At 46.7% G+C, this 24,968-nt stretch overlaps 1 protein-coding gene across 1 annotated transcript in view; it reads right to left on the bottom strand.

Moving 5' to 3' along the window:
- Positions 1 to 24,968, bottom strand: part of fam13c (family with sequence similarity 13 member C) — a 155,794-nt gene that overhangs the window by 61,829 nt on the left and 68,997 nt on the right. The window contains exons 6-7 of the mRNA XM_070876865.1: positions 6,747 to 6,891; positions 6,385 to 6,450 (exon numbers count right to left, since the gene is read on the bottom strand). Of these exons, the coding sequence (XP_070732966.1) occupies positions 6,385 to 6,450; positions 6,747 to 6,891 (211 nt within the window). The remainder of the gene's footprint in view (positions 1 to 6,384; positions 6,451 to 6,746; positions 6,892 to 24,968) is intronic.

The following is a 24,968-nucleotide window of genomic DNA, read 5'->3' as shown; positions in this document are numbered from 1 at the left end:
TAACCGAAGGGAATTCACACAATTAGATGTGGCCATTCATCCCAAAAATTACTACATGGATCAAAAATGTTCACAGAGGTGCCCAAATTTAAGATAAAAACAAGTATTTTACAGTTTAAAAAAAAATACAGTTAAATGTGTTGTTTAAAAACAGTCAAGCAGTAAATCGCCTTGTGCCAGTTCAGCTTCTCCCGAGTGCCAAATCACCTTCTTATTTAATAACAGTTACTGTGGAATAAAACTACATCGGAAACAGCGCTTCTCAGTGTTGACATTCTGCCCACAATTTCTAGCAAGTGTCACAAGTCTGAAGGCTTGAATAAGTATCGAAGGATGTGAAGACCTTAAGAGAGGATGCAGAGGAGATTTATCAGAATGGTACCAGGGATGAAGGACTACAATTATGTGAAGAGACGAGAGAAACTGGGATTGTTCTCCTTAGAGCAAAGAAGGTTAAGGGGAGATTTAATACAGGGCTTCAAAATTATGAGGGGTTTTGATAGAGTAACTTGGAAAAAGTATTTCCACTGGTTGGTAACCAGACGACGCAGATTGGAAATAATTTGCCAAATAAATAGTGGGGAGATGAGGAGAACTTTTTTTCCTACCCAAAGAGTTATGATGATCTGAATGAACTGAGTGAAAGTGTGGTGGCAGCAAGTTCACTCGTTATTTTCAAATGAAAATTGGTCATGTACTTAAAAATGGAAAATTTGCAGGGCTATGGGGAAAGAGCACATAAAAGCTTACTGCACAAGATAAAAGTTCACGGGGTTGGGAGTAATATATTAGCATGGATAGAGGATTGGCTAACTAACAGAGAGTCGGGATAAATGGGTCATTTTCCAGTTGGCAAACAGTGACTAGTGGGGTGCCGCAGGGATCGGTGCTGGGTACTCAACTATTTACAATCTATATTAAATGACTTGGATGAAGGGACCGAGTGTAATGTAGCCCAGTCTGTTGATGATACAAAGATGGATGGGAAAGCAAATTGTGGAGGACGACACAAAAAATATGCAAAGAGATATAGGCAGGCTAAGTGAGCAGGCAAAAATTTGGCAGATGGAGTATAATGTTGGAAAATGTGAGGTTATCCACTTTGACAGAAATAAGAGAAAAGCAAATTATAATTGAAATGGAGAAAAATTGCAAAGTGCGGTAGTACAGAGGGACCTGGGAGTCCTTGTGCATGAAACACAAAAAGTCAGTATGCAGGTACAGCAAGTAATCAGGAAGGCAAATGGAATGTTGGCTTTTATTGCAAGGGAGATGGAGTATAAAAGCAGAGAAGTCCTGCTACAACTGTACAGGGTATTGGTGAGGCCACACCTGGAGTACTGCGTATAGTTTTTGTCTCCATATTTAAGGATATACTTGCATTGGAGGCTGTTCAGAGAAGGTTCACTAGGTTCATTCTGGAGATGAGGGGGTTGACTTATGAAGATAGGTCGAGTAGCTTGGGCCTATACACATTGGAGTTCAGAAGAATGAGAGGTGATTTTATCGAAACAAGTAAGATAATGAGGGGGCTTGACAAGGTGGATGCAGAGAAGATATTTCCACTCATAGGGGAAATTTAGGGGGCATAGTCTCAGAATTAGGGGCCGCCCATTTAAAACTGAGATGAGGAGAAATTTCTTCAGAGAATTGTAAATCTTTGGCATTCTCTGTCTCAGAGAGCTGTGGAGGCTGGGTCATTGACTGTATTTAAGGCGGAGATAGACAGAATTTTGAGCGATAAGGGAATAAAGGGTTAAGGGGAGCGGAGTCCATGATCAGATCAACCATGATCGTATTAAATGGCGGAACAGGCTCGAGGGGCCAGGTAGCCTACTCCTGCTCCTATTTCTTATGTTCTTATGAGTGGGATTAATTGGATAGATCTTTCAAAGAGCCGGCACAGGCATGATGGGTCGAATGACCTTATTCTGTGCTGTATGATTCGATGATTCTAAGCATTAGTACTTATTCTTTTCTCATATCAATGGTTCGCTAACCTTTGATACAGAAATCTCTCTTGCACCATATGATGTCTAGTATATATGGTGTCAATAATAACAGATAACATGAAGTAAACATTCCGTTTGTAGTGTGAACTATCTGGTATATCAATGTAAAAATTGTTTTTAAATGTGTATTTATTGCTGAATCTTTGTGCTCAGCAAGTGAGGAATGTCAATGTGGAGAACAGAAAGCTTTTAATTTCTCCTATTCACTCTCGAGCACTCCTGGTTCCTTAATAACAAATCCAATTCCGGAGTGAAGGTTCCTTCTGCATGGCTCCAATGACAGTGGAGATTTTCCTCATCCAGGGAATTCCAAGTTCCCCGGCGCAAGGCGGAGGAAAAACAGGCAGAGACCTGTGACTCCAGGTGTCTTCCCACTGGGGGGTGGTCGAGAGTAACTTTGTACTTGCAACCGGAATATGTGAAAGCATCAAAGTCCCATTTAAATGAAGTAGGACTGATATAACGGCGTCTTCTGTCTGATTATATCTCTCTGTGCTAGGTGGCACCTATTTGAAGGAGCACCTAGAAGGCCTGGGCCTTAGGCCTAGCCCTAGCACTGCTCAGATTGTGAAGCAGCCGTATAGAAAAACTAGTGTTTATTTTTAATTCCCAGTTAACCACGCAGATCTTTGGCGCTGGGGGCCTTCTGGCTGCTGGTGTTGGACAGCAGCTAAAAGGCCCTGCAGCCAGCCAGCATCGACGAATTTACACCCCCAATTCTGGGTGCAGGCCCACAGGCGAGGTTGTGCTAGGAGGACATTAGGGGGCTGAAAGTGCCCCCCGCCCGAAACAGGGCGCATCCAGTTTCTACGTTTTTTTTTAACCGCTGCGGTGGCCGCTTGAGTGATATTCCGCTCTTTTCCTCCTCTTTTCCCCCCCCCCCCCCCCCTCCAAGCAGACCAGAAGTTGCTCATAATTGGGGCAGAAGTTGGGCGGCGAGTACTCTAGACGGGCGAAAGTTGGGGTGGAGCTTAAAGGGGGGAGCCTGCGGGATTTCTAAAGTTCGGTCGACTGGGCCACCAGGGAGGGTTTCGGCCGGGCCAGCGGCCTGGCACCCAAGAGAGGGTGCCAGGCTGCCAAAGTTGGCGGCCCGGCCGAACCCAGGGCATAATTGTCGGCCCGACCTGGCAGTCGGCCGAGGGGGGGAAAACAAAAACATGGCAGCGATGACAGTGCAACCATCCCTTTAATGGGAGCTGTGCCGCCATTGCAGAAGGCCACAGCATCAGTGCACCGTCGGGGTAAAAAGCAGGTTTTGAAACCGCCCGGCGGGAGGAAGATTTTCACGGCGGAATTTTGTCATCGGTGGGTGGGGGGTATCAGCAGCAGTGGAGTGGTCACTGCCGGGATACTGCAGCAGCAGAATTTTGATAATGGCAACCATTACACGAAAAGTCGGTGACCACTGCACCCCGCAACGTGGCCGCCGATTTTCCGGTGTTCAGAGGCCTTAAGGACAGGGCCAATTTCGGCCCCTAGACCGCTGAAAATGACCTGATTCTGGAAATCTAGACAGGTTCAGCTCATGCCATGCTGTTGGGCAGGTGGGGAGAGGGGAAATCCAGCTCCATAAAAACCTTTAACTTCTGAAAATACACCTGAGATTGCCAGTTCAGTCCTAACTTGTGCCAAATTCTGCATTTTGGCAACGCTTGCAGCAGGCAATAGGTTATCACAGCCCAAACCCATTGCATGTTGACCTCCATTGCACCAGGTAGAGAGGGAAAAGCCCATCACCTCAACACCTCGTACTAGATTCAAACCCAGGCCGTGAAAGTTCAGTGCCTTAACCCAAGGAGTCACCCACTTCCCCGCACACAGATTTTGATGCGATAAAGTCACAGAGACATTTGTCCATTTTGTCTGCTCATTAATGGCAACTGTAAGAGAACTTTTGTGAACATACTGTTGCCCACCATTGACAACCATTGATTTTGAATTACCAGTGGGCGGTTTGCGCACGCTCCACTCATTGATAGCAGGCATTGAGCGGCCTAACCAATGGTTCTTAGAGACTGCTGCTGGCTGCTCCAAATCCTGTCAAGTTCCTGCGTTTTGTTTCTATGTTTCTATTTTTTTTTAAAGTGGCTTTTGTGGGGTTCTTCCTAGCCCAGGAAAAATCTCGACTCTGGTTCATGCCCAACTCCCTCCTCTCTTTCCTCTTCCCCCCCCCCCCCCCGCAATTACCTTCCCCCACTATCCGCCATCCCCCCACGAATGCCTTCCCCCAATGCCCCCCCCACCCAGCAATTACCTTCCTCACCCATCCTCCCCCTCTCCCCACAGCGATTGCCATCCCCTAATGTCCCCCCCCCCCCATTCCCAGCAATTGTCCCACACCCCCCCCCCCACACGCTTCAGATAAAGCTTCCAGCAGACACACCGGACGATTCCTTTTCGTCAACTGGCTGCTGCTTCTCATCCACCTTGTCAAGGTCACTCGCGCCGGCCAACTCACATCCCCCTTACACTCAGCTCCAAGCTCAATTCATGCTGCAATGTTCTCTCACCCCTTGGCAGTTTGAGATCATTTTCCAACATTCCACCCTCCATAAAGTCCCCTTTTTTTGCTGTTGCTTAGTTTGGTCTAATTTAACCTTTTAACAACCTGTCTGGGTGATGTGTAATATATTCCATTGCTCCTCCACCAATTGTTATGGATGTGTGGGGTTTTTTGTAGTCCCATCTTCATCTCAAATGGTTCATTCCAAACAATCAGGTAGCTCACATGAGGTACATAACTAAAAAGCCAATTGTCGCAGTTTCAACAATCTACTTACCAGGTTTAATATAAGATCACAGCACGCAACCAAATGTTATTTGAAATGGTGATTATAGCCACTCAGACCAAAGGTCTACAGACTAAAGCAACTAATTAGCTTTATTTCCATATAAATAGTACACAATGGTAGAGCAATCAGCATATACAAAGTGCACAATCTATAAACATGCAAAGCGAAAGTCTGTAATGAGGTAAATTACCTTTCATAAGTCCAGCTTCTGAATGGGTCTATAACCCTTCAGACTGACTTCTTATTGAGTTAATGAGTCACTGTTAAGTAATAAACCAGGTCCTTGTGAATTTATGATGAAGACAATGTTTTTTTTGGTGCCCCCCTGGACCAATCTTCATTCATGGTCAATCACAGCCTGCATCTCTTACTTTGTTCAAACAAATCTTTTGAAAGAACTGGGCGCCTCCAAGATCCCATGTTTAACACCTTGGGTTTTAAAACCGACATCCATATTAACTCCTTGATGTAGAGGCACCCAGACAATGCGTCCAATGTGCTTCCAAATAAAATTCAGGTCAAATGTCATTAATACAGTGGGCTATCCCAATTATCGTGTAGTCCTTCTTCTTAGGCAGACCCTCGATTCGAGGATGACTTGCTTCCATGCCAAAAAGGGATGAATTCACAGGTGTTTCAATGAAGGACCTAATATTCCAGGTCCCAAACTCCATGTTGAAGGGTTGGAAGTTGCCTGTGCGTGGATTTTTTTTAACGTGTGGTGACCGTTGCACACCAGCCACCACACAAGCTTGACAGAGCTAGGTTTTGGTCCAATGGCAAGGATTAGCCAAGACGACTGGAGACCAGCTCTGCTGCACGGACCTAGTGCGCACACACATCGCAGTGTGGGCTGGCCCGTGCTGCCCCTGGGCCCTCGCCCCTTCTGGGCCCCGAACTCACGCCTCTCCTGGGCCCCGATCACATCGCTCTACAATCTCTCGCCGCTCCTGCGCCCCAACCTCGCCGCTCCTGCTGTACCTGCCCACGCTCCAATCACCGACCTGGATTATGGTGTCCAATCTAGTCGCCCTCTTCACTGCTGTTGCTCTCCTGCACCAGTTCGCGCTGCTCCCTGGAGTGGTACGCTGCCACGCTGGTTCCAGGGCCGCTTGCCACTCCTTTTAAGGCCCCGACCTGCTGCAGATGGTCGCTCACCGGTTGGGGCCGCCATGCCCCGATCATGTAGTGGACAGAAACTGGCAAACCTGAGTTGAATGTACAAATCTTCACAATGGGACTAACCAGTTCTTTTAATCAAAGTCACAATGCCGCTAATTGAATCAAGCAAATCAACCAGTTTTGAGCAAAGACGGCAATCTGATTTTTAAACAGAAATAAACATCTGTGACTTTATCACACACTCCTCTATAGTAAAAGTATGGCTGAGCAAGCCCACGTGCGATATGTTGGTCGTGGGTGGAGGAGTTAGCAGGAATAGACAATAAAAATGAGGCAGTCCCTCACGTGCAGCACTTGTCGACAGAGAGAAGCTGTCGAGGGGAGTAATGAGGCTGGATTAGAGGGCAGGTTTCAGCGAGGTGGGTTAATGAAAGCATGAAACAGTAGAATGTACTTACCATCACTGTCTCTCTGGTGATGCATTAATTTGAAATCAATAATAGGGACAAGGGTGGTGCAATGCTCTGACAAAACAAAACAGTGTATAAAATAAAATAAAACTAAAACGCAAGAACAAACATTGCTTATGACGATGGAAATTAAAAATCCACTTAATTATTAAAAATATGCACTTTTAATGAATTAAAAATATGCACCGACTGTAAAAAGACTGAAAGATAACTGACACCAATGTGTTCTAACAGCAGTTGGTCAGAGTATGGTCAAGTTGTGTTGCGTTGCAGAGAGTACAGAGTATTTTCTGCATCATATCAATGGGTTAAGTCTAACTGCCTCGATACAAATCTATGAAAGATCTTACCCCCGCTGCTTCCTTCATCCAGACCATTGCGATCAAGTGGAGGGGCGTGTTCCTTGCTCCGTTGTGTTGCTGCACTTTCCTCCGGGCTTGGTAAAAATGCTGAGCACAGGTCAACGTCAAGGGTCTGCAGCTTCATCAGGGAGTTCTGCAGACAAAAGCAGAACATTATGCCACGCACTGCGAGCAGAGCCGCCAGCCCTGCCCACGGCCGTCTCGCTGTGCCTGCAGCCAGGACTGTCTGCAGCACGGCCCTCGAGCACTTGTGTGGAGGCCAGCAGCGATGTGTCGAACTTAAAGCCATCTATTCGGGGGTGACTAACATAGCTAACGTGCTGCTCCCGGGAGTTCCGCAGCTCAGGCACCTCCCAGATTCTAGCTTGATCGTGACCCCAGCCTGGTGGGAACACTCATTCCGTCAGCAGCCTGTGATTTGTTCGTCAGCCAATGTGACAAGCCAGCCAGATAATCTTGTCGTTAGTGCCCTGCCTCCGTGCAATAGTATCATCATCCAGTCCACTGACATCATCTCTGGTGACAATTTGCCCCTCCCTGTGCAGTCCATTCATAAAAGCCCAGAGCGGATGCAGCATCTAACGCTTTGCTTCAGAGTACGTTTGCAGCAAATTTCTTCTCCATGCATAGAAATAATTGATTTTTGCATTCCACCAGCTCGGCTTTAACTATCATCAACTATCAGCTGCAAACTGGAGTCAGCAGAACATTCTCATCCACTCATTTTACATCAAGCCAGACAGCTTTTTCTCCCTCGAGTCCAGCCCCTCTCCAATTCATCGTACAAACGATGAATACTGCAATAAAAAATATTCTTTTAAAAAAAACACAGCCAGCTGCTTAGTATACATGCTCAGAAGCAGGCTAGTGACAACCTGACTGGAATGAATTAGCTGTTCCCAGTCCCCATTATGTTCCCTCGGGGATGGAGAGTCTGCACAGTAATATGCATCTAAATGTGTACTACTGCACGTCTTCAGGCTGGGGCTGACACACACACAGCAATCCAGTCAATTCCAGTCTGAAGCGATGCTCAATTTAAAGCTTGTTCAAATGTGTGTCATCTGACCATCAAATGTATTTTAAATATCAGCTAATTCAATTACAAGTACACCTGTCTAGAATGCACATTAGGGGGCACTGGGAAAATTGTGATTTTAGTGCCCAAAAAAAAAGAAAAACACAAAAAAAAAGGAAAAAAAGGGCCTTGTAAATGTCTGGTGTGTCACCCAGGTCGGGTGGCACGGTTTAATGTTTTATGTTTTGCAGGTAGACTCTAAAAGAGTTTCAAGGACGCAGGATGAGAAAGACAAATTCAAGGTTTTGTCATTCAGATTTAATGCATTTTCAAAATTTTCAACATCATGTATTTATATAGTGTCGTTAGCGTAGTAAAACGACTCAAGGCACTCCACAGGCGTGTAATCAATTGCAAATTAACAGTGAGCCAAAGGACATTAGGACAGGTGACCAAAAGCTTGTACAAAGAGATGGGTTTTGAGAAGCATCTTAAAGGAGGAGAGGGAAGAGAGAGCTTGGGGCCTGATTGTGGAGCGATGAAAATCGAAGAGGCCAGAATTGGAAGAAGAGAGTTCTCGGAGGCGACTTGCTTTTCCAATGATAAATTTTGCGCATGCGTGAAACTGTGACTGGGCCGTGCAGCCCGTGAAAGGGGCCACGCACCCCCGAAAATATTAGCAGGAACACTGCTGCAGGACTGGAGGAGGATTGCAATATTAGAGCTTTTTTCATTTTGCATTAAATGTTGAGTTGATTAAATTCTCTTATTCTTCGCTCAGTGGAGTAGATTTTAACTTTCACTACCAGTAGGAAACCTCGCAATTGTAGATCGGCGAGCGGTTATACAAACCCACTGGATTTTCTTTTCCATTGACTTCAATGGAAAGGAAAATGGGGCAGGGTTAAAAATGGTTGGTTAATCCACAACCACGAAGGTTTCACCTGGCAGTGGCAGGCAAGATCAACCCTAATGTGTCTATTGATTTTTTAAAAGGCAAAACTTTTCAGATTTAATAATGAGTAAAGCTTCAAGCTCAAACATCAATACCCTTCACTGATCACAGGCAATTAGTGTCTTGTGGGAAGATCAGTGAACATTTGTCTTTTAAAATGAGATGTGGGTAAGTGATTGGCTGGTGGATTGGTGAGTATTTTTCTTTTTCCTTTCGATGGGAAACCTTTTGGCATTGTTGCCAAATTAAGTTCATTTAAGGGTTAAGTCATGGCAGGAGAGCCCAGACCCATGTCATGCTCCTCCTGTGCTATGTGGGAAATCAGGGACTCTTCCAGTGTCCCTGACTACTATGTGTGTGGGAAGTGTATCCAGCTGCAGCTCCTGTCAGACCGCACTGCGGCACTGGAGTTGCGCAGGGATTCACTCTGGAGCATCCGCGATGCAGAGGATGTCGTGAAAAGCACGTTTAGTGAGTTGGTCACACCGCAGGTAAAGATTACAAAGGCAGATAGGGAATGGGTAATCATCAGGCAGAACAGGAGTCGGAAGGTAGTGCAGGGGTCCCCTGCGGTCATCTCACTCCCAAAAACAGATATACCACTTTGGATACTGTTGGAGATGGCTCATCAAGAGAAGGCAGCAGCAGCAGCTAAGTTCATGGCACCATGGGTGGTTCTGCTGCACAGGAGGGCAGGAAAAAGAGTGGGAGAGCTATAGTGGTAGGGGATTCTATTGTAAGGGGAATAGATAGGCATTTCTGCGGCCGCAATCGAGACTCCAGGATGGTATGTTGCCTCCCTGGTGCAAGGGTCAAGGATGTCTCTGAGCAGCTGCAGGACATTCTGGAGGGGGAGGGTGAACAGCCAGTTGTTGTGGTACCTATATGCAACACATGATATAGGTAAAAAAACGGGATGATATCCTACAAGCTGAATTTAGGGAGCTAGGAGTTAAATTAAAAAGTAGGACCTCAAAAGGTAGTAATTTTGGGATTGCTACCAGTGCCTCATGCTAGTCAGAGTAGAAATAGCAGGATAATTAAGATGAACACGTGGCTTGAGGAATGGTGCAAGAGGGAGGGATTCAAATTCCTAGGACATTGGAACCGGTTCTGGGGGAGGTGGATCCAGTACAAACCGGATAGTCTGCATCTGGGCAGGACCAGAACCAATGTCCTAGGGGGAGTGTTTGCTTGTGCTGTTGGGGAGGATTTAAACTAGTAGGGCAGGGGGATGGGAACCTATGCAGGGAGACAGAGAGAAGCAAAAGGCACAAAGGAGAAAAGTAGAAGTGGAGGGCAGAAAAATCAAGGGCAAAAATCAAAAAGGGCCACATTACAACATATCTGATTGGTGACAGATTAGGAAAAGGGGAGATGCAACGAGACCTGGGTGTCATGGTACATCAGTCATTGAAAGTTGGCATGCAGATACAACAGGCGGTGAAGAAGGCAAATGGCATGTTGGCCTTCATAGCTAGAGGATTTGAGTGTAGGAGCAGGGAGGTCTTACTGCAAGGTCTTGGTGCAGGGCCTCGGTGAGGCCACACCTGGAGTATTGTGTACAGTTTTGGTCTCCTAATCTGAGGAAGGACATTCTTGCTATTGAGGGAGTGCAGCGAAGATTCACCAGACTGATTCCCGGGATGGCAGGACTGACCTATAAAGAAAAACTGGATCGACTAGGCTTATATTCATTGGAATTTAGAAGAATGAGAGGGGGTCTCATAGAATCATATAAAATTCTGACAGGATTGGACAGGTTAGATGCAGGAAGAATGTTCCCAATGTTGGGGAAGTCCAGAACCAGGGATCACAGTCCAAGGATAAGGGGTAAGCCGATGAGGAGAAACTTCTTCACTCAGAGAATTGTGAACCTGTGGAATTCTCTACCACAGTTCGTTTGATAGATTCAAAAGCGAGTTAGATGTGACCCTTACAGCTAAAGGGATCAAGGGGTATGGAGAGAAAGCAGGAATGGTTGCATGATATTGAATGGTGGTGCAGGCTCGAAGGGCCGACTGGCCTACTCCTACACCTATTTTCTATGCTTCTATGACTACATAGGTTCAATACAGCACTCTCCATAAAGCAACAACACTTTTTTTTAATTTGTTCCTGGGATGTGGGCGTCGCTGGCAAGGCCAGCATTTATTGCCCATTCCCAATTGGCCTTGAGGTGGTGGTGAGCCACCGCCTTGAACCCCTACAGTCCGTGTGGTGAAAGTGCTGTTAGGGTGAGAGTTCCAGGATTTTCACCCAGCGACGATGAAGGTACGGCGATATATTTCCATGTCAGGATGGTGTGTGACTTGGAGGGAAACTTGCAGCAGATGGTGTTCCCATGCACCTGCTGCCCTTGTCCTTCTAGGTGGTAGAGGTCGCAGGTTTGGGAGATCTGCCAAAGAAGCCTTGGCGAGTTGCTGCAGTGCATCTTATAGATGGTACACACTGCAGCCACGGTGCACCGGTGGTGGAGGGAGTGAATGTTGAAAATGGTGGATGGGGTGCCTCTCAAGCGGGCTGCTTTGTCCTGGATGGTGTCAAGCTTCTTGATTGTTGTTGGAGCTGCACTCATCCAGGCAAGTGAAGAGTATTCCATCACATTCCTGACTTGTGCTTTGTAGATGGTGGAAAGACTTTTGGAAGTAAAGTGAAACCCAGAATACCCAGCCTCTGACCTGCTCTTGTTGCCACGGTATTTGTTTCTGGTCAATGGTGACCCCTCCAGGATGTTGATGGTGGGGGATTTGGTGATGGGAATGTCATTGAATGTCAAGGGGCGGTGGTTAGACTGTCGCTTGTTGGAGATGGTCATTGCCTGGCATTTGTGCGGCGTGAATGTAACTTGCCACTTATCAGCCCAAGCCTGAATGCCATCCAGGTCTTGCTGCATGCGGGCATGGACTGTTTCATTAACTGAGCTGTTGCGAATGGAACTGTGCAATCATCAGCAAACATCCCCACTTCCGACATTATGATGGAAGGAAGGTCATTGATGAAGCAGCTGAAGATGGTTGGGCCTAGGACACTGCCCTGAGGAACTTCTGCAGCCTTGTCCTGGTGCTGAGATGATTGACCTCCAACAATCACAACCATCTTCCTTTGTGGCAGGTATGACTTCAACAAGTAGAGAATTTCCTGATTCCCACTGACTTCAATTTTACTAGGGCTCCTTGATGCCACACTTGACCAAATGCTGCATTGATGTCAAAGGCAGTCACTCTCATCTCAGCTTTTGGAATTCAGCTCTTTTATCCATGTTTGGACCACGGCTGTAATGAGGTCTGGGGCCGAGTGTTCCTGGCGGAACCCAAACTGAGCATTGTTGAGCAGGTTGTTGGTGAGTAAGTGCTGCTTGATAGCACTGTCGATGACACTTTCCATCACTTGGCTGATGATTTAGAATAGACTGATGTGGCGGGTAATTGGCCGGATTGGATTTGTACTGCTTTGAGAGGACAGGGCATAGCTGTGCAGTTTTCCACATTGTCTGGTAGATGCCAGTGTTGTAGCTGGAGTGGAACAGCTTGGCTAGAGGTACGGCTAGATCTGGAACAAAGTCTTCAGCACGGCAGCTGGGATGTTGTTAGGCTCATAGACTTTGCTGTATCCAGTGCGCTCACGTATAGTGAATCGAATTAGCTGAAGACTGCCTTCTGTGATGGTGGGGACCACAGGAGGAGGCCGATATGGATCATCCACTCGGCACTTCTGGCTGAAGATGGTTTCAAACGCTTCAGCCTTGTCGTTTACACTCGTGTGCTGGGCTCTGCAGGATGGGAATATTCATGGAGCTTCTTCCTCCCGTTAGTTGTTCATTCATGACTGGATGTGGCAGGACTGGAGGATCTTTGATCTGATCCGTTGGTTGTGGGATTGCTTAGCTCTGCCTGTAGCATGCTGCTTACGCTGTTAGTGTTTCAGCTTCCCCAGGTTGGCACCTCATTTTTAGGTTCGCCTGGTGCTGCTCCTGGTTTGCTCTTCTACACCCCTCATTGGTTGGATGGTAATGGTAGAGTGAGGGATATGCCAGGCCATGAGGTTACAGATTGTGGTGGAATACAATTCTGCTGCTGCTGATGGCCTCATGGATGTCTAGTTTTGGGCTGCTAGATCTGTTCTGAATCTATCCCATTTAGTACGGTGGTAGTGCCACACAGTACGATGGTGGGTGTCCTCTATGAAGTCGGATTTGTTCTCCACAAGGACTGTGCGGTGGTCACTGCTACCAATGCTGTCATGGACAGATGCATCTGCGGCGGGTAGATTGGTGAGGACGAGGTCAAGTAGGTATTTCCCTCGTGTTGGTTCTTTCACCACCTGCCGCAGGCCCAGTCTGGTAAATATGTCCTTCAATACTCAGCCAGTAGTGGTGCAACCGAGCCACTTTTGGTGATGGACATTGAAGTCCCCCATCCACAGTACATTTTGTACCATAGCTACCCTCAGTGCTTCTTCCAAGTGGTGTTCAACATGGAGGAGTGCTGATTCATCAGCTGAGGGGGCACCGTAGATGGTAATCAGCAGGAGGTTTCTTTGCCCCTGCTTGACCTGAAGCCATGAGACTGCATGTGGTCCGGGGTCAATGTTGAGGACTCCCAGGGCCACTTCCTTCTGACTGTATATCACTGCGTCACCACCTCTAGTGGGTCTGTCCTGCTGGTGGGACAGGACATACCCAAGGATGGTGATGCAGGAGTCGGAGACATTGGCTGAAAGCTGTGATTCTGAGTGTATGACTATGTTGGGTTGTTGCTTGACTAGTCTGTGGGACAGTTCTCCCAATTTTGTCACAGGTTCCCAGATGTTAATGAGGAGTACTTTGCAGGATCAACTGGGCAGGGTGCCTTTTCCGTGTCCGAAGATGGTGCTGAGTACAATGCCTGGTGTTCCATCCAGTTTTATTCTTATTATTGCTTTTCGTAGCAGTTTGTTACAGCTGAGTGGCTTGCTAGGCCATTTCAGGGGGCAGTTAAGAGTCTTTGCTGTGTGTCTGGAGTCACATTTAGGCCAGACCGGGTAAGGACGGCAGATTTCCTTCCCTAAAGTACATTAGTGAACCAGATGGGTTTTTACGACAATCCAGTTTCATGGTCACCATTACTGAATGTAACTTTTTATTTTGGATTATCCGTCCACAGGTTTGATTGCCAGAATTCTTTAAATGTCTATTTGTACTTTAATTTGTATTTTATATAACTATTTGTATTTAAAAAAAACTATAGATGAATATCAATAAAGGCTATTTGCATATTTAATTCCCCAAATTCCAATTCCTAAATATCACAGTAGTTACAGTAAATTATTCATATGCTAATTTGCATATGTAATATCAATATGGATTGCAAATTATCCATGAAGTTGTGAACATAAATTAAAATGATAAAGCCAGTTCACTCACTGAAATTTAGTTTTTTTTGTGCTCCATAATACTGTGTACAGTGTAATTTTTGTTCTCCTATAGAAATCATCTATCTATATAGTGGCTCTGATAGTACATTGGATGAAACGGTTTATCCGCAGATTCACCAATGAGCAATGCCACAGGTGATCTGCTAGCCTGCTAGTGTGCACAGGTGCCACACTCCAGACGTCACACTTTGCTATAAATGCAAAACACTCTTAAAATGCAGGATGCTTCTTAGCTGCAATTCAAAACTAAACCAGCACATTCAAATTTATAAATTCCCTGACTGAACAACAATTAAACTCTGAGTGACCTCAGCTCTCTTCATTTGCAGTAATTGAACCTTCTTGACATAAAGGGAAAAACCAGCTTAACTATCGTTTCACCACAGCAGCCAAATAGAACAGGGTTGCTTTATATATTATACACCTCTGTGGAAGGTGGCATATTATCAGATTTACCGTGAGCACTACCATGAGAGAGACTTTTTTTCCTTTCAAAACTGACATATGAGGAGAGAATGCATCAACTTGGCCTGTATTCACTGGAGTTTAGAAGGATGAGAGGGGATCTCATAGAAACTTATAAAATTCTGACAGGACTGGACAGGTTAGATGCAGGAAGAATGTTCCTGATGTTGGGGAAGTCCAGAACCAGGGACACAGTCTTAGGATAAGGGGTAGGCCATTTAGGACTGAGATGAGGAGAAACTTTTTCACTCAGAGTTGTTAACCTGTGGAATTCCCTATCACAGAGAGTTGTTGATGCCAGTTCATTGGATATATTCAAGAGGGAGTTAGATATGGCCCTTACGGCTAAAGGGATCAAGGGATATGGAGAAAAAGCAGGAAAGGGGTACTGAGGGAATGATCAGCCATGATCTTATTGAATGGTGGTGCAGGCTTGAGGGGCCAAATGGCCTACTCCTGCACCTATTTTCTATGTTTTGAGAATACCCATCATGCTCTCTCTTACTTTTATGCAAGATTTCAAAATTTTTAAGAAAATCATCATCATAGACGTTCCCTCGAACGAGGATGACTTGCTTCCACATGGGTTCACAGATGGACCCAATGTTCCAGTCCTGAACAACATGTTGAAGGGTGGAAGATGCCTGTGTGTGGATTTTTTTAACGTGCGGTGACTGGTGCACACCAGCCACCACACGGGCTTGACAGAGCTACGTCTTGGTCCAGTAGCAAGGATTAACCAAGATGATTGGAGACCTGCTCTGCTGCACGGACCTAGTGCGCACACATATCACAGTGTGGGCAGGTCCATGCTGCCCCTGGGCCCTCGGCTCTTCTGGGCTCTGTACCCAGTTTATTTAACCAGTTAATTAAATAAATGTGGAATTACAAAGCTTGACGCAGTAATGGTGATACGACAGGATTGTTGTTAAAAACCCATCTGTTCACTTGTGTCATTTAGGGAAGGATATCTTCCATCCTTACCCGGTCTGGTCTATATGTGACTCCAGACCCACAGCAATGTGGTTGACTCTTAACTGCCCTCTGAAATGGCCCAGCGAGCCACATTGCTACAAAAAAAAATAGGAATAAAATCGGATGGACTACCAGGCTTTGACCTCGGCACTGGCTACAGACACGACAACGGCACACCCAGCCCAGTCGACCCTACAAAGTCCTCCTTATCATCATCTGGGGATTTATGCCAAAATTGGAACAGCTGTCCCACAGACTAGTCAAGCAACAGCCTGACATATTCACAAAATCATACCTTTCAGCCAATGTCCCAGACGCTCATCAGTGGTATACAGCCGGGAGGGAGTGGCCCTGGGACCTTTGACTCCGGACCCCATGATGTCTCATGGCTTCAGGTCAAGCATGGGCAAGGAAACCTCCCTCAGCTGATTACCACATACTGCCCTCCCTCAGCTGATGAATCAATACTCCTACATGTTGAACACTACTTGGAAGAAGCACTGAGTAGCAAGGGCACAGAATGTACTATGGGTGGGGGGGCTTCAATGTCCATCACCAAGAGTGGCTCGGTAGCACCACTACGACTGAGTCCTGAAGGAGATAGCTGCCAGACTGGGCCTGCTGCAGGTGGTGAGAGAACCAACACGAGGGAAAAACCTACTTGACCTCGTCCTCGCCAATCTACCTGTCGCAGATGCATCTGCCCATGACAGCATTGATCACCACACAGTCCTTGTGGAGACACAGTCCCATCTTCACACTGAGGATACCCTCCATCGTGTTGTGTGGCACTACCACCGTTCTAAATGGGATAGATTCAGAACCGATCTAGCAGCTCAAAACTGGGCATCCATGAGGCATTGTGGGCCATCAGCCGCATCAGAATTGTATACCACCACAATCTGTAACCTCATGGCCCGGCATATCCTTCACTCTACCATTACCATCAAGCCAGGGGACCAACCCTGGTTCAATGAGGAGTGCAGAAGAGCATGCCAGGAGCAGCACCAGGCGTACCTAAAAATGAGATGCCAACCTGGGGAAGCTGTAACACAGGACTACATGCATGCCAAGCAGCATGCTATATAGACAGGGCTAAGCAATCCCACAATCAATGGATTAGATTAAAGCTGCAGTCCTGCCACATCCAGTCATGAATGGTGGTGGACAAATACACAACTAACGGGAGGAGGAGGCTCCATGAATATCCCCATGCGCAATAATGGCGGTGCCCAGCACGTGAGTGCAAAAGACAAGGCCGAAGCGTTTGCAACCATCATCCTCATAAGTGAAAGCTAAAGTTACGATTGCAACTAAAGTCATTGAATACTTACCAGATATCTGTGATTAAATTAGTTTTAATTCCACTTATATTTCCTCTGCTTTTAGTGTTGTTTTTTCTCCCTTCCCTCTTTTCCTAGTTCGATGAATACGCTGGTTTGTCTCTTTATTTTTCAGTTCTGAGGCAGGGCATGAACTCAAAGGGAACAGTCTATTCTCTCCACAGACACTGACTGATCTGCAGTTTGTAGCCAGCCTTTTCTGAGTTTACTTCAAACTGCCAGCATTTGCTAGTATTTTGCTTTTTATTTATTTTAGAGAGTGGGTGTGGCGACATGAAGCAGGACACAGGGATTCCCTTGAAACATGGCCATTCCACTTAATTGTCCTCCATGGTGCTGTCTTTCGGCCCGTTTGTACCTCAGTTAAAGAGCCTTTTCAGCTTCAAGCATTTTGCAAAATACTCAAAATGCTTGACAGACGATCAGCTGCAAGGGAATCCATTTTCTTTACATCTCTTCAGCCAGCCACTTCTTCTGAAATGTATGAATGTAGGGCTACATAGGAGCCTGATACTACACAGTAGGGTCAAACTGCACATCGTTCCTGGCAGATGATCAAATATTCCTGAGGACACAATGGTTTCTATGCATTAGGAGCACAGCAATGGGGTGTGGAGGGCAACAGGGCAAGGTTGAATTGTGGAAATCTGGGATGAATAAATATTCTGGAGTTGTCGTTCACTAACTTTGGGGTCCAGGGAGTATTTGAGGATATTTGCTTCCGGAGATGAATTAGGAAAGGTAAAGTCCATCGATGGATGTTATACTTTATCAGGGAGGTTTTGAGGGTGCCATTGAAACGTTTCCTCTGCCCAGCTGGGGCTCACATGCCGTGTAGGAGTTTTGAGTGGAGCGCTTCCTTTGGGAGTCTCGTGTCAGGCATGCGGACAATGTGGCCCGCCCAACGGAGCTGGTCAAGTATGGTCAGCGCTTCGATGCTGGGGATGTGGGCCTGGGCGAGGACACAGATGTTGGTGCGTCTGTCCTCCCAGTGGATTTGCAGGACCTGGCAGAGGCAGCGCTGGTGCTACTTCTCCAGTGCTTTGAGGTGTCTACTGTGTATGGTCCATGTCTCTGAGTCATACAGGAGGGCGGGTATCACTACTGCCCTGTAGACCATAAGCTTGGTGCAAGAATTGATACCCTCAAAGCCTCCTTGATAAAGTGTAATGTCCCCACCCGCACCTGGGAATCCCTGGCCCAAACTGGAGGAAGAGCATCCGGGAGGGCACTGAGCACCTCGAGTTTCAGCGCCGAGAGCATGCAGAAATCAAGCGCAGACAGCAGAAGGAGCGTGCGACAAACCTGTCCCACCCACCCTTTCCTGCACCACCTATTAGACACTGTAATTCCCGCATTGGACTGTACAGCCTCACTTATAGTGTGGAAGCAAATCTTCCTCGATTTCGAGGGACTGTCGATGATGATGATGGACTTTGAGGTCTGAGAGAGGAAGATTGTTGATGGACGCAATAACTTTTATTCATTTCCTGTTATTTGATGCTCTTGCATAGCCCTACACTAATGCTCGCTTTAAAATATCAAATTCTCTCCATCAGTACATATTTGGAATAAACTGTATGGAACAAGAATCCTACATTTAAAAACAAAAGATTAAAATCAAGCCAAGAGGCATATATTAAAATAGTAGAGTTATTTCGATAAACATAGATCTAGACGAGGTAGCAAAAGTATGTTATGTTTCAGAATGCACTATTTCCTCCACTCCTTCAAAACATCATATATGATACACCCTGTTAATTTTTTTGTCTTGATAAGTATGAATGCTCTGCTTCTTAAGGCATGGTATTGTCTTCCAATTCGACTGAATTGGGAAACGAGTGATCCAGGGCAATTCTGGTTCTTGACTCACATTTACCTGAAGCGTTCTTGGGTTTCACAGCCTACGAATTGTGAACACATGGAATTATAAAGCATAACGCCACAACTGAGGTCTGATTGAAACCACTTTTGAAAGCCTCTGCACCTCTTTGAATGATTTATTTTCAAACAAGATTGCACAGAAAATCCTCCCAGCTGCATTAAGGAACTTTTAAAAATTTGTTCTGGGATGTCGTTGGCAAGGCCAGCATTTATTGCCCATCCCTAAATGCCCCTGGAGAAGGTGATAGTGAACCGCTGCAATCTTTGTAGTGAAGATACTCCCACCGTGCTGTTATGGAGGGAGTTCCAGGATTTTGACCCAGCGACTATGAAGGAACGGCGATATATTTCCAAGTTAAGATGGTGTGTGACTTGGAGGAGAACGTGGAGGTTGTTATATATGTGGACTTGTATTTACACTGTACAGCCACCAGAGGGCTCATCTGCGGAGTACCAAGGGATTCCATAATCCCTTGGGAGCACAGGTATTTAAGGAGGCTTCACAGGTTGGAGAGGCACTCTGGAGACCTGCAATAAAAGACTAAGGTCACACTTTACTTTGAGCTCACATTGTTCAGTCTGACTCTTTCCTTACACAACAACTGGCGACGAGATACAGATAGTGAACCCAAAGATGCAGAAAACAGTGGGCATCCTGGATAAATTCTCGGAGGAAGATAATTGGGAAAGTTTTGTGGAGTGACTCGACCAATACTTTGTGGCCAATGAGCTAGATGGGGAAGAGAACGCTGCCAAACAAAGGGCGATCCTCCTCCCCAACGTATGACCTCATGAAGAATCAGCTCACTCCAGTGAAACCCACGGAGAAATCGCACAACGATTTGTGCACACTGGTCCGAGAGCATTTGAACCCGAAGGAAAGCGTTCTGATGGCGAGGTACCGGTTCTACACCGACAAAAGGTCTGAAGGCCAGGAAGTGGCGAGTTATGTCGCCGAGTTACGACGCCTTGCGGGACATTGCGAATTTGGAGCACATGCTCAGAGACTTTTTCGTACTTGGCATTGGCCACGAAACCATACTTCGCAAACTGCTGACTGCAGAGACCCTAACCTTGAGTAAGGCCATAGCGATAGCCCCGGTGTTCATTGCTACCAGTGACAATACGAAGCAAATCTCTCAGCACATAAGTGCTGTTACAAGTATTGTGAACAAAGTGATGTTTTTGAATCGTAACGTACAGGGCAGGTCACACATACCTGCAGCTGCACGTCCGCAGATGACTCCGAGTTCACCATCAAGGATGATGAATGCACGGGCATTAACAGCTTGTTGGTGCTGCGGGGGTGATCATCGTTTCCATTCATGCCGATTCAAAGAGTACGTTTGCAAGGGCTGTGGAACAATGGGACACCTCCAACAAGTGTGCGGGCGAGCTGCTAAGCCTGTTAAACCTGCAAACCACCATGTTGCAGAGGAGGACAGATCCACGGAGGATCACGACGAACCAGAGCCTCAGATAGAGGAGAAAGAGGTACATGGGGTGCACACATTCAGCATTATCGGGGGACAATTTGTGGTGAATGTTGAACTAAATGGACTCCCAGTGTCAATGGAGCTGGACACGGGCGCGAGCCAGTCCATCATGGGCAAAAAGACTTTCGAAAGGTTGTGGTGCAACAAGGCCTCCAGGCCAGTCTTAACTGCAGTTCGCACGAAACTAAGAACTTACATGAAAGAACTGATTCCTGTAATCTGCCATGCTACCATAAAGGTCTCCTATGATGGAGCGGTGCACAAGCTACCACTCTGGATGCTACCGGGCGATGGTCCCACGTTGCTCGGCAGGAGCTGGCTGGGAAAGATATGCTGGAACTGGGACGACGTCCGAGCGCTATCGCCCACTGACGACACTTTGTGTGCCCAAGTCTTAAACAAATTTCCTTCGCTGTTCGAACCAGGCATCGGGAAATTCCAAGGAGCAAAAGTGCAGATCCACCTAACTCTGGGGGCATGACCCATCCATCACAAGGCGAGAGCAATACCGTACATGATGAGAGAAAGGGTAGAGATCGAGCAAGACCAGCTGCAATGAGAGGGCATCATTTCACCGATCGAGTTCAACGAGTGGGCCAGTACTATTGTCCCAGTCCTCAAGGGAGACAGCACTGTCAGAATCTGTGGCGATTACAAAGTAACTATCAATTGTTTCTCCCTGCAGGACCAATACCCACTACCAAAGGCCGACAACCTCTTTGCAACGCTGGCGGGAGGAAAGACGTTCATGAAGCTGGATCTGACTTCAGCCTACATGACGCAGGAACTGGAGGAATCATCGAAGGCCCTCACCTGCATCAGCACACACAAGGGTCTTTTTGTTTATAACAGATGCCCGTTTGGAATCCGATCAGCGGCGGCGATATTCCAGAGAAACATGGAAAGCTTGCTGAAGTCAGTCCCGCACCTCGTGGTCTTCCAGGATGACATCTTGGTAACAGGTCGGGACTCAGTCGAGCATCTGCAGAACCTGGAGGAGGTTCTTAGTCGACTCAACCGCGTGGGGCTCAGGTTAAAATGCTCGAAGTGCGTTTTCCTGGCACCTGAAGTAGAGTTCCTGGGAAGGAGGATTGCGGCGGATGGCATCAGGCCCACCAACACGAAGACGGAGGCAATCGAGAACGCACCTAGGCCACAGAACGTGACAGAGCTGCGGTCGTTTCTGGGACTCTTGAACTACTTTGGTAACTTCTTACTGGGTCTCAGCACACTGCTAGAACCACTACATGTCTTACTACGAAAAGGGGGTGAATGGGTTTGGGGCAAAAGCCAAGAAAATGCCTTTGCGCATAACAATTTTCTCACTTTTACAAACAAATTGCTTGTGTTGTATGATCCATGTAAGCGTTTGGTACTAGCATGTGATGCGTCGTCATATGGCGGCGGGTGTGTATTGCAACAAGCTAATGATTTCGGGAAACTGCAACCGGTTGCTTATGCATCCAGGAGTCTGTCTAAGGCTAAGAGAGCCTACAGCATGATTGAAAAAGAAGCATTAGCGTGTGTCTATGGGATAAAGAAAATGCATCAATACCTGCTTGGGCTAAAATTCAAATTGGAAACTGACCATAAGCCACTTATATCCGTTTTCCGAGAGTAAAGGGATGAATACCAACGCATTGGACGCATCCAGAGATGGCCGTTCATGTTGTCCGCATACAACTACGCCATCCGCCACAGGCCAGCCACACAAAACTGTGCCGATTCTCTCAGTAGGCTGCCATTGCCCACCACGAGGGTGGAAATGGTGCAGCCCTCAGATCTAGCCATGGTTATGGAAGTATTTGAGAGTGAGCAATCACCAGTCACTGCCCGGCAGATCAAAACCTGGACAAGCCAGTACCCTTTATTATCTCTAGTCAAAAGCTGTGTTCTTCAAGGGAGCTGATCTAGTGTCCCAGTAGAAATTCAGGAAGAAGTAAAGCCGTTCCATCGGTGCAAAGATGAAATGTCTATACAGGTAGACTGTCTTCTGTGGGACAATCGAGTAGTGGTCCCCAAGTAGGGCAGAGACACCTTCATCAATGACCTCCACAGTACCCACCCAGGTATCGTAATGATCCTACGTCTGGTGGCCCGGTATCGATGCGGACTTAGAGTCCTGCGTTCACAGATGTAATACATGCTCACAGTTAAGCAATGTACCCAGGGAGGCGCTGCTAAGTTTATGGTCTTGACCCTCCAAACTGTGGTCTAGGGTACACGTCGACTATGCAGGCCCGTTCTTGAGTAAAATGTTCCTTGTGGTTGTAGACGCGTACTCCAAGTGGATTGTATGTGAGATAATGTCGGCTAGCACGTCCGCTGCCATTACTGAAAGCCTGCGGGCCATGTTTGCCACTCATGGCTTACCCGATGTTCTGGTGAGCGACAACGGGTCATGTTTTATCAGTGCTGAGTTCAAAAAATTCATGATCCGTAACGGAATCAAACATGTCACATCTGCCCCGTTTAAACCAGCGTTCAATGGTTAGGCAGAGAGAGCAGTGCAAACCATCAAGCAAGGCTTGAAGAGGGTAACTGAAGGCTCACTGCAGACTCGCCTATCCTGAGTCCTGCTTAGCTATCGCACGAGACCCCACTTACTCACTGGGATCCCACCTGCTGAACTGCTCATGAAAAGAGCACTTAAGACAAGGCTCTCGTTAGTTCACTCTGATCTACATGAACAGGTAGAGAGCAGGCGGCTTCAACAAAGTGCATACCACGATAGTGCAAATGTGTCACGCGAAATTGAAATCAATGATCCTGTATTTGTTTTAAATTATGGGCAAGGTCCCAAGTGGCCAAAGAGGGGAGCAGGGTGTTTCGGGTCAAACTTTAAAACGGACTCATTCACTGGAAACACTTGGACCAGATCAAACTCAGATTCACGGACTATCCTGAGCAACCCACCTTGGACCCTACCTTTTTTGATCCCCCAACATACACACCAGTGGCAACCGACACCACGGTTGACCACAAAGCAAAACCCATCATCCACAGCAGCCCTGCAGGGCCCAATACACCAGGCAGCCCAGCAAGGCCAACTGCACAGCAGTCCAGCGAGGGCCCAACAAATGATTCAACAACACCAACTTTCACACCGAGACGATCAACCAGGGCAAGAAGGACCCCAGATCGACTCACATTGTAAATAGTTACACTATTGACTTTTGGGGGGGTGGGGAGTGTTGTTCTATATGTGGACTTGTATTTACTCTGTACAGCCACCAGAGGACTCATCCCCTAGAGTCCCAAGGGATCCCATAATCCCTTGGGAGCACAGGTATTTAAGGAGGCTTCACAGGTTGGAAAGGCACTCTGGAGACTTGCAAACACTTTACTTTGAGCTCAGTGTTCAGTCTGACACTTTTTCCATACACTACAGAGGTGATGGTGTTCCCATGCACCTGCTGCCTTTGTCCTTCTAGAGGGTAGAGGTCGCGGGTTTGGGAGGTGCTGTCGAAGAAGCCTTGGCGAGTTGCTGCAGTGCATCTTGTAGATGGTACACAGTGCAGACACGATGCGCTGGTGGTGGAGGGAGAATCTGCTTAAACTATTATTTCTCAACAGTGTAAACATAGGTGCAATTGTTCTTGGACAGTAGCACAAAATGAGCAATAGCGAATCAGTAGCCTCTTTTATACTCCGCCCAATTTTCTTTCCCAGAGCAGTGTGTGTTCAGTTCTGGGTACCGCACCTGCCGAAGGAGATATTGGCTTTGGAGGGAGTGCAGCGCAGAATCACCAGAATGATACCAGCGCTAAAAGGTTTCAATTTAAGGACAAATTGCATAAACTTGGCTTGTATTCCCTAGATTATAAAAGATTGAGGGGTGATCTAATCGAGGTGTTTAAGGTGTCAAAATGATTCATTAGGGTAGATACGGAGAAACGATTTCCTGTGGTAGGGAATCCAGAACAAGGAGGCATTATCATAACATTAAAGCTAGGCCATTCAGGGGTGACGTCCGGAAGCACTTTCAATACAAAGGGAAATAGAAATCTGGAATTCTCTCTCGCAAAAGGTTGTGGATGTTAAGGGTCAATTGGAGCTTTCAAGACTAAGATGCTAGATTTTTGTTATGTAAGGATATCAAAGGATATGGAGTTACGGTGGGTAAATGGAATTGACCAACTATGATCTAACTAAATGGCGGAGCAGGCTCGAGGGGATGAATTGCCTACTCCTGCTCCTATGGACAAAGTCAATTTGCTATCAGCCATCTTGCCAAGACACATCTCAGCCAGTTTACTTTGCTCCCGAGTGACCTGAAACAGGCTATTTCGCTACAACTTGTCCACATGCCGGTGTTTATAGAAACCTCCTTGCAATCCGCTTCATCTAACCCTATCAGCATATTCATCTATTCCTTTCTCCCTCATGTGTTGATCTAGCTTCCCCTTAAATATAGCTACGCTGTTTGCCTCAACTATTCCTTGTGGTAGCGAGTTCTCCCCAGTATCCTGACCAATATTTATCCCTCAACTGAAGTGGGGCTTCCGAGCTCGGTTATAGTTAAAGGGTTAAGAATGGATCTCTGAACTAATTCGAACTGAAATAGGCTTTTGTAGTGGTCAACTTCCTAAAGGTGTTTAAACATAGAAACATAGAAAATAGGAGCAGTAGTAGGTCATTCGGCCCTTCAAGTCTGCA

The sequence above is a fragment of the Pristiophorus japonicus genome, chromosome 3, assembly GCF_044704955.1.
Source record: "Pristiophorus japonicus isolate sPriJap1 chromosome 3, sPriJap1.hap1, whole genome shotgun sequence".
Taxonomy (NCBI): domain Eukaryota; kingdom Metazoa; phylum Chordata; class Chondrichthyes; family Pristiophoridae; genus Pristiophorus; species Pristiophorus japonicus.
The sequence above is the reverse complement of the archived record's forward strand: the minus strand, read 5'-3'. Positions and strand labels throughout refer to the sequence as shown.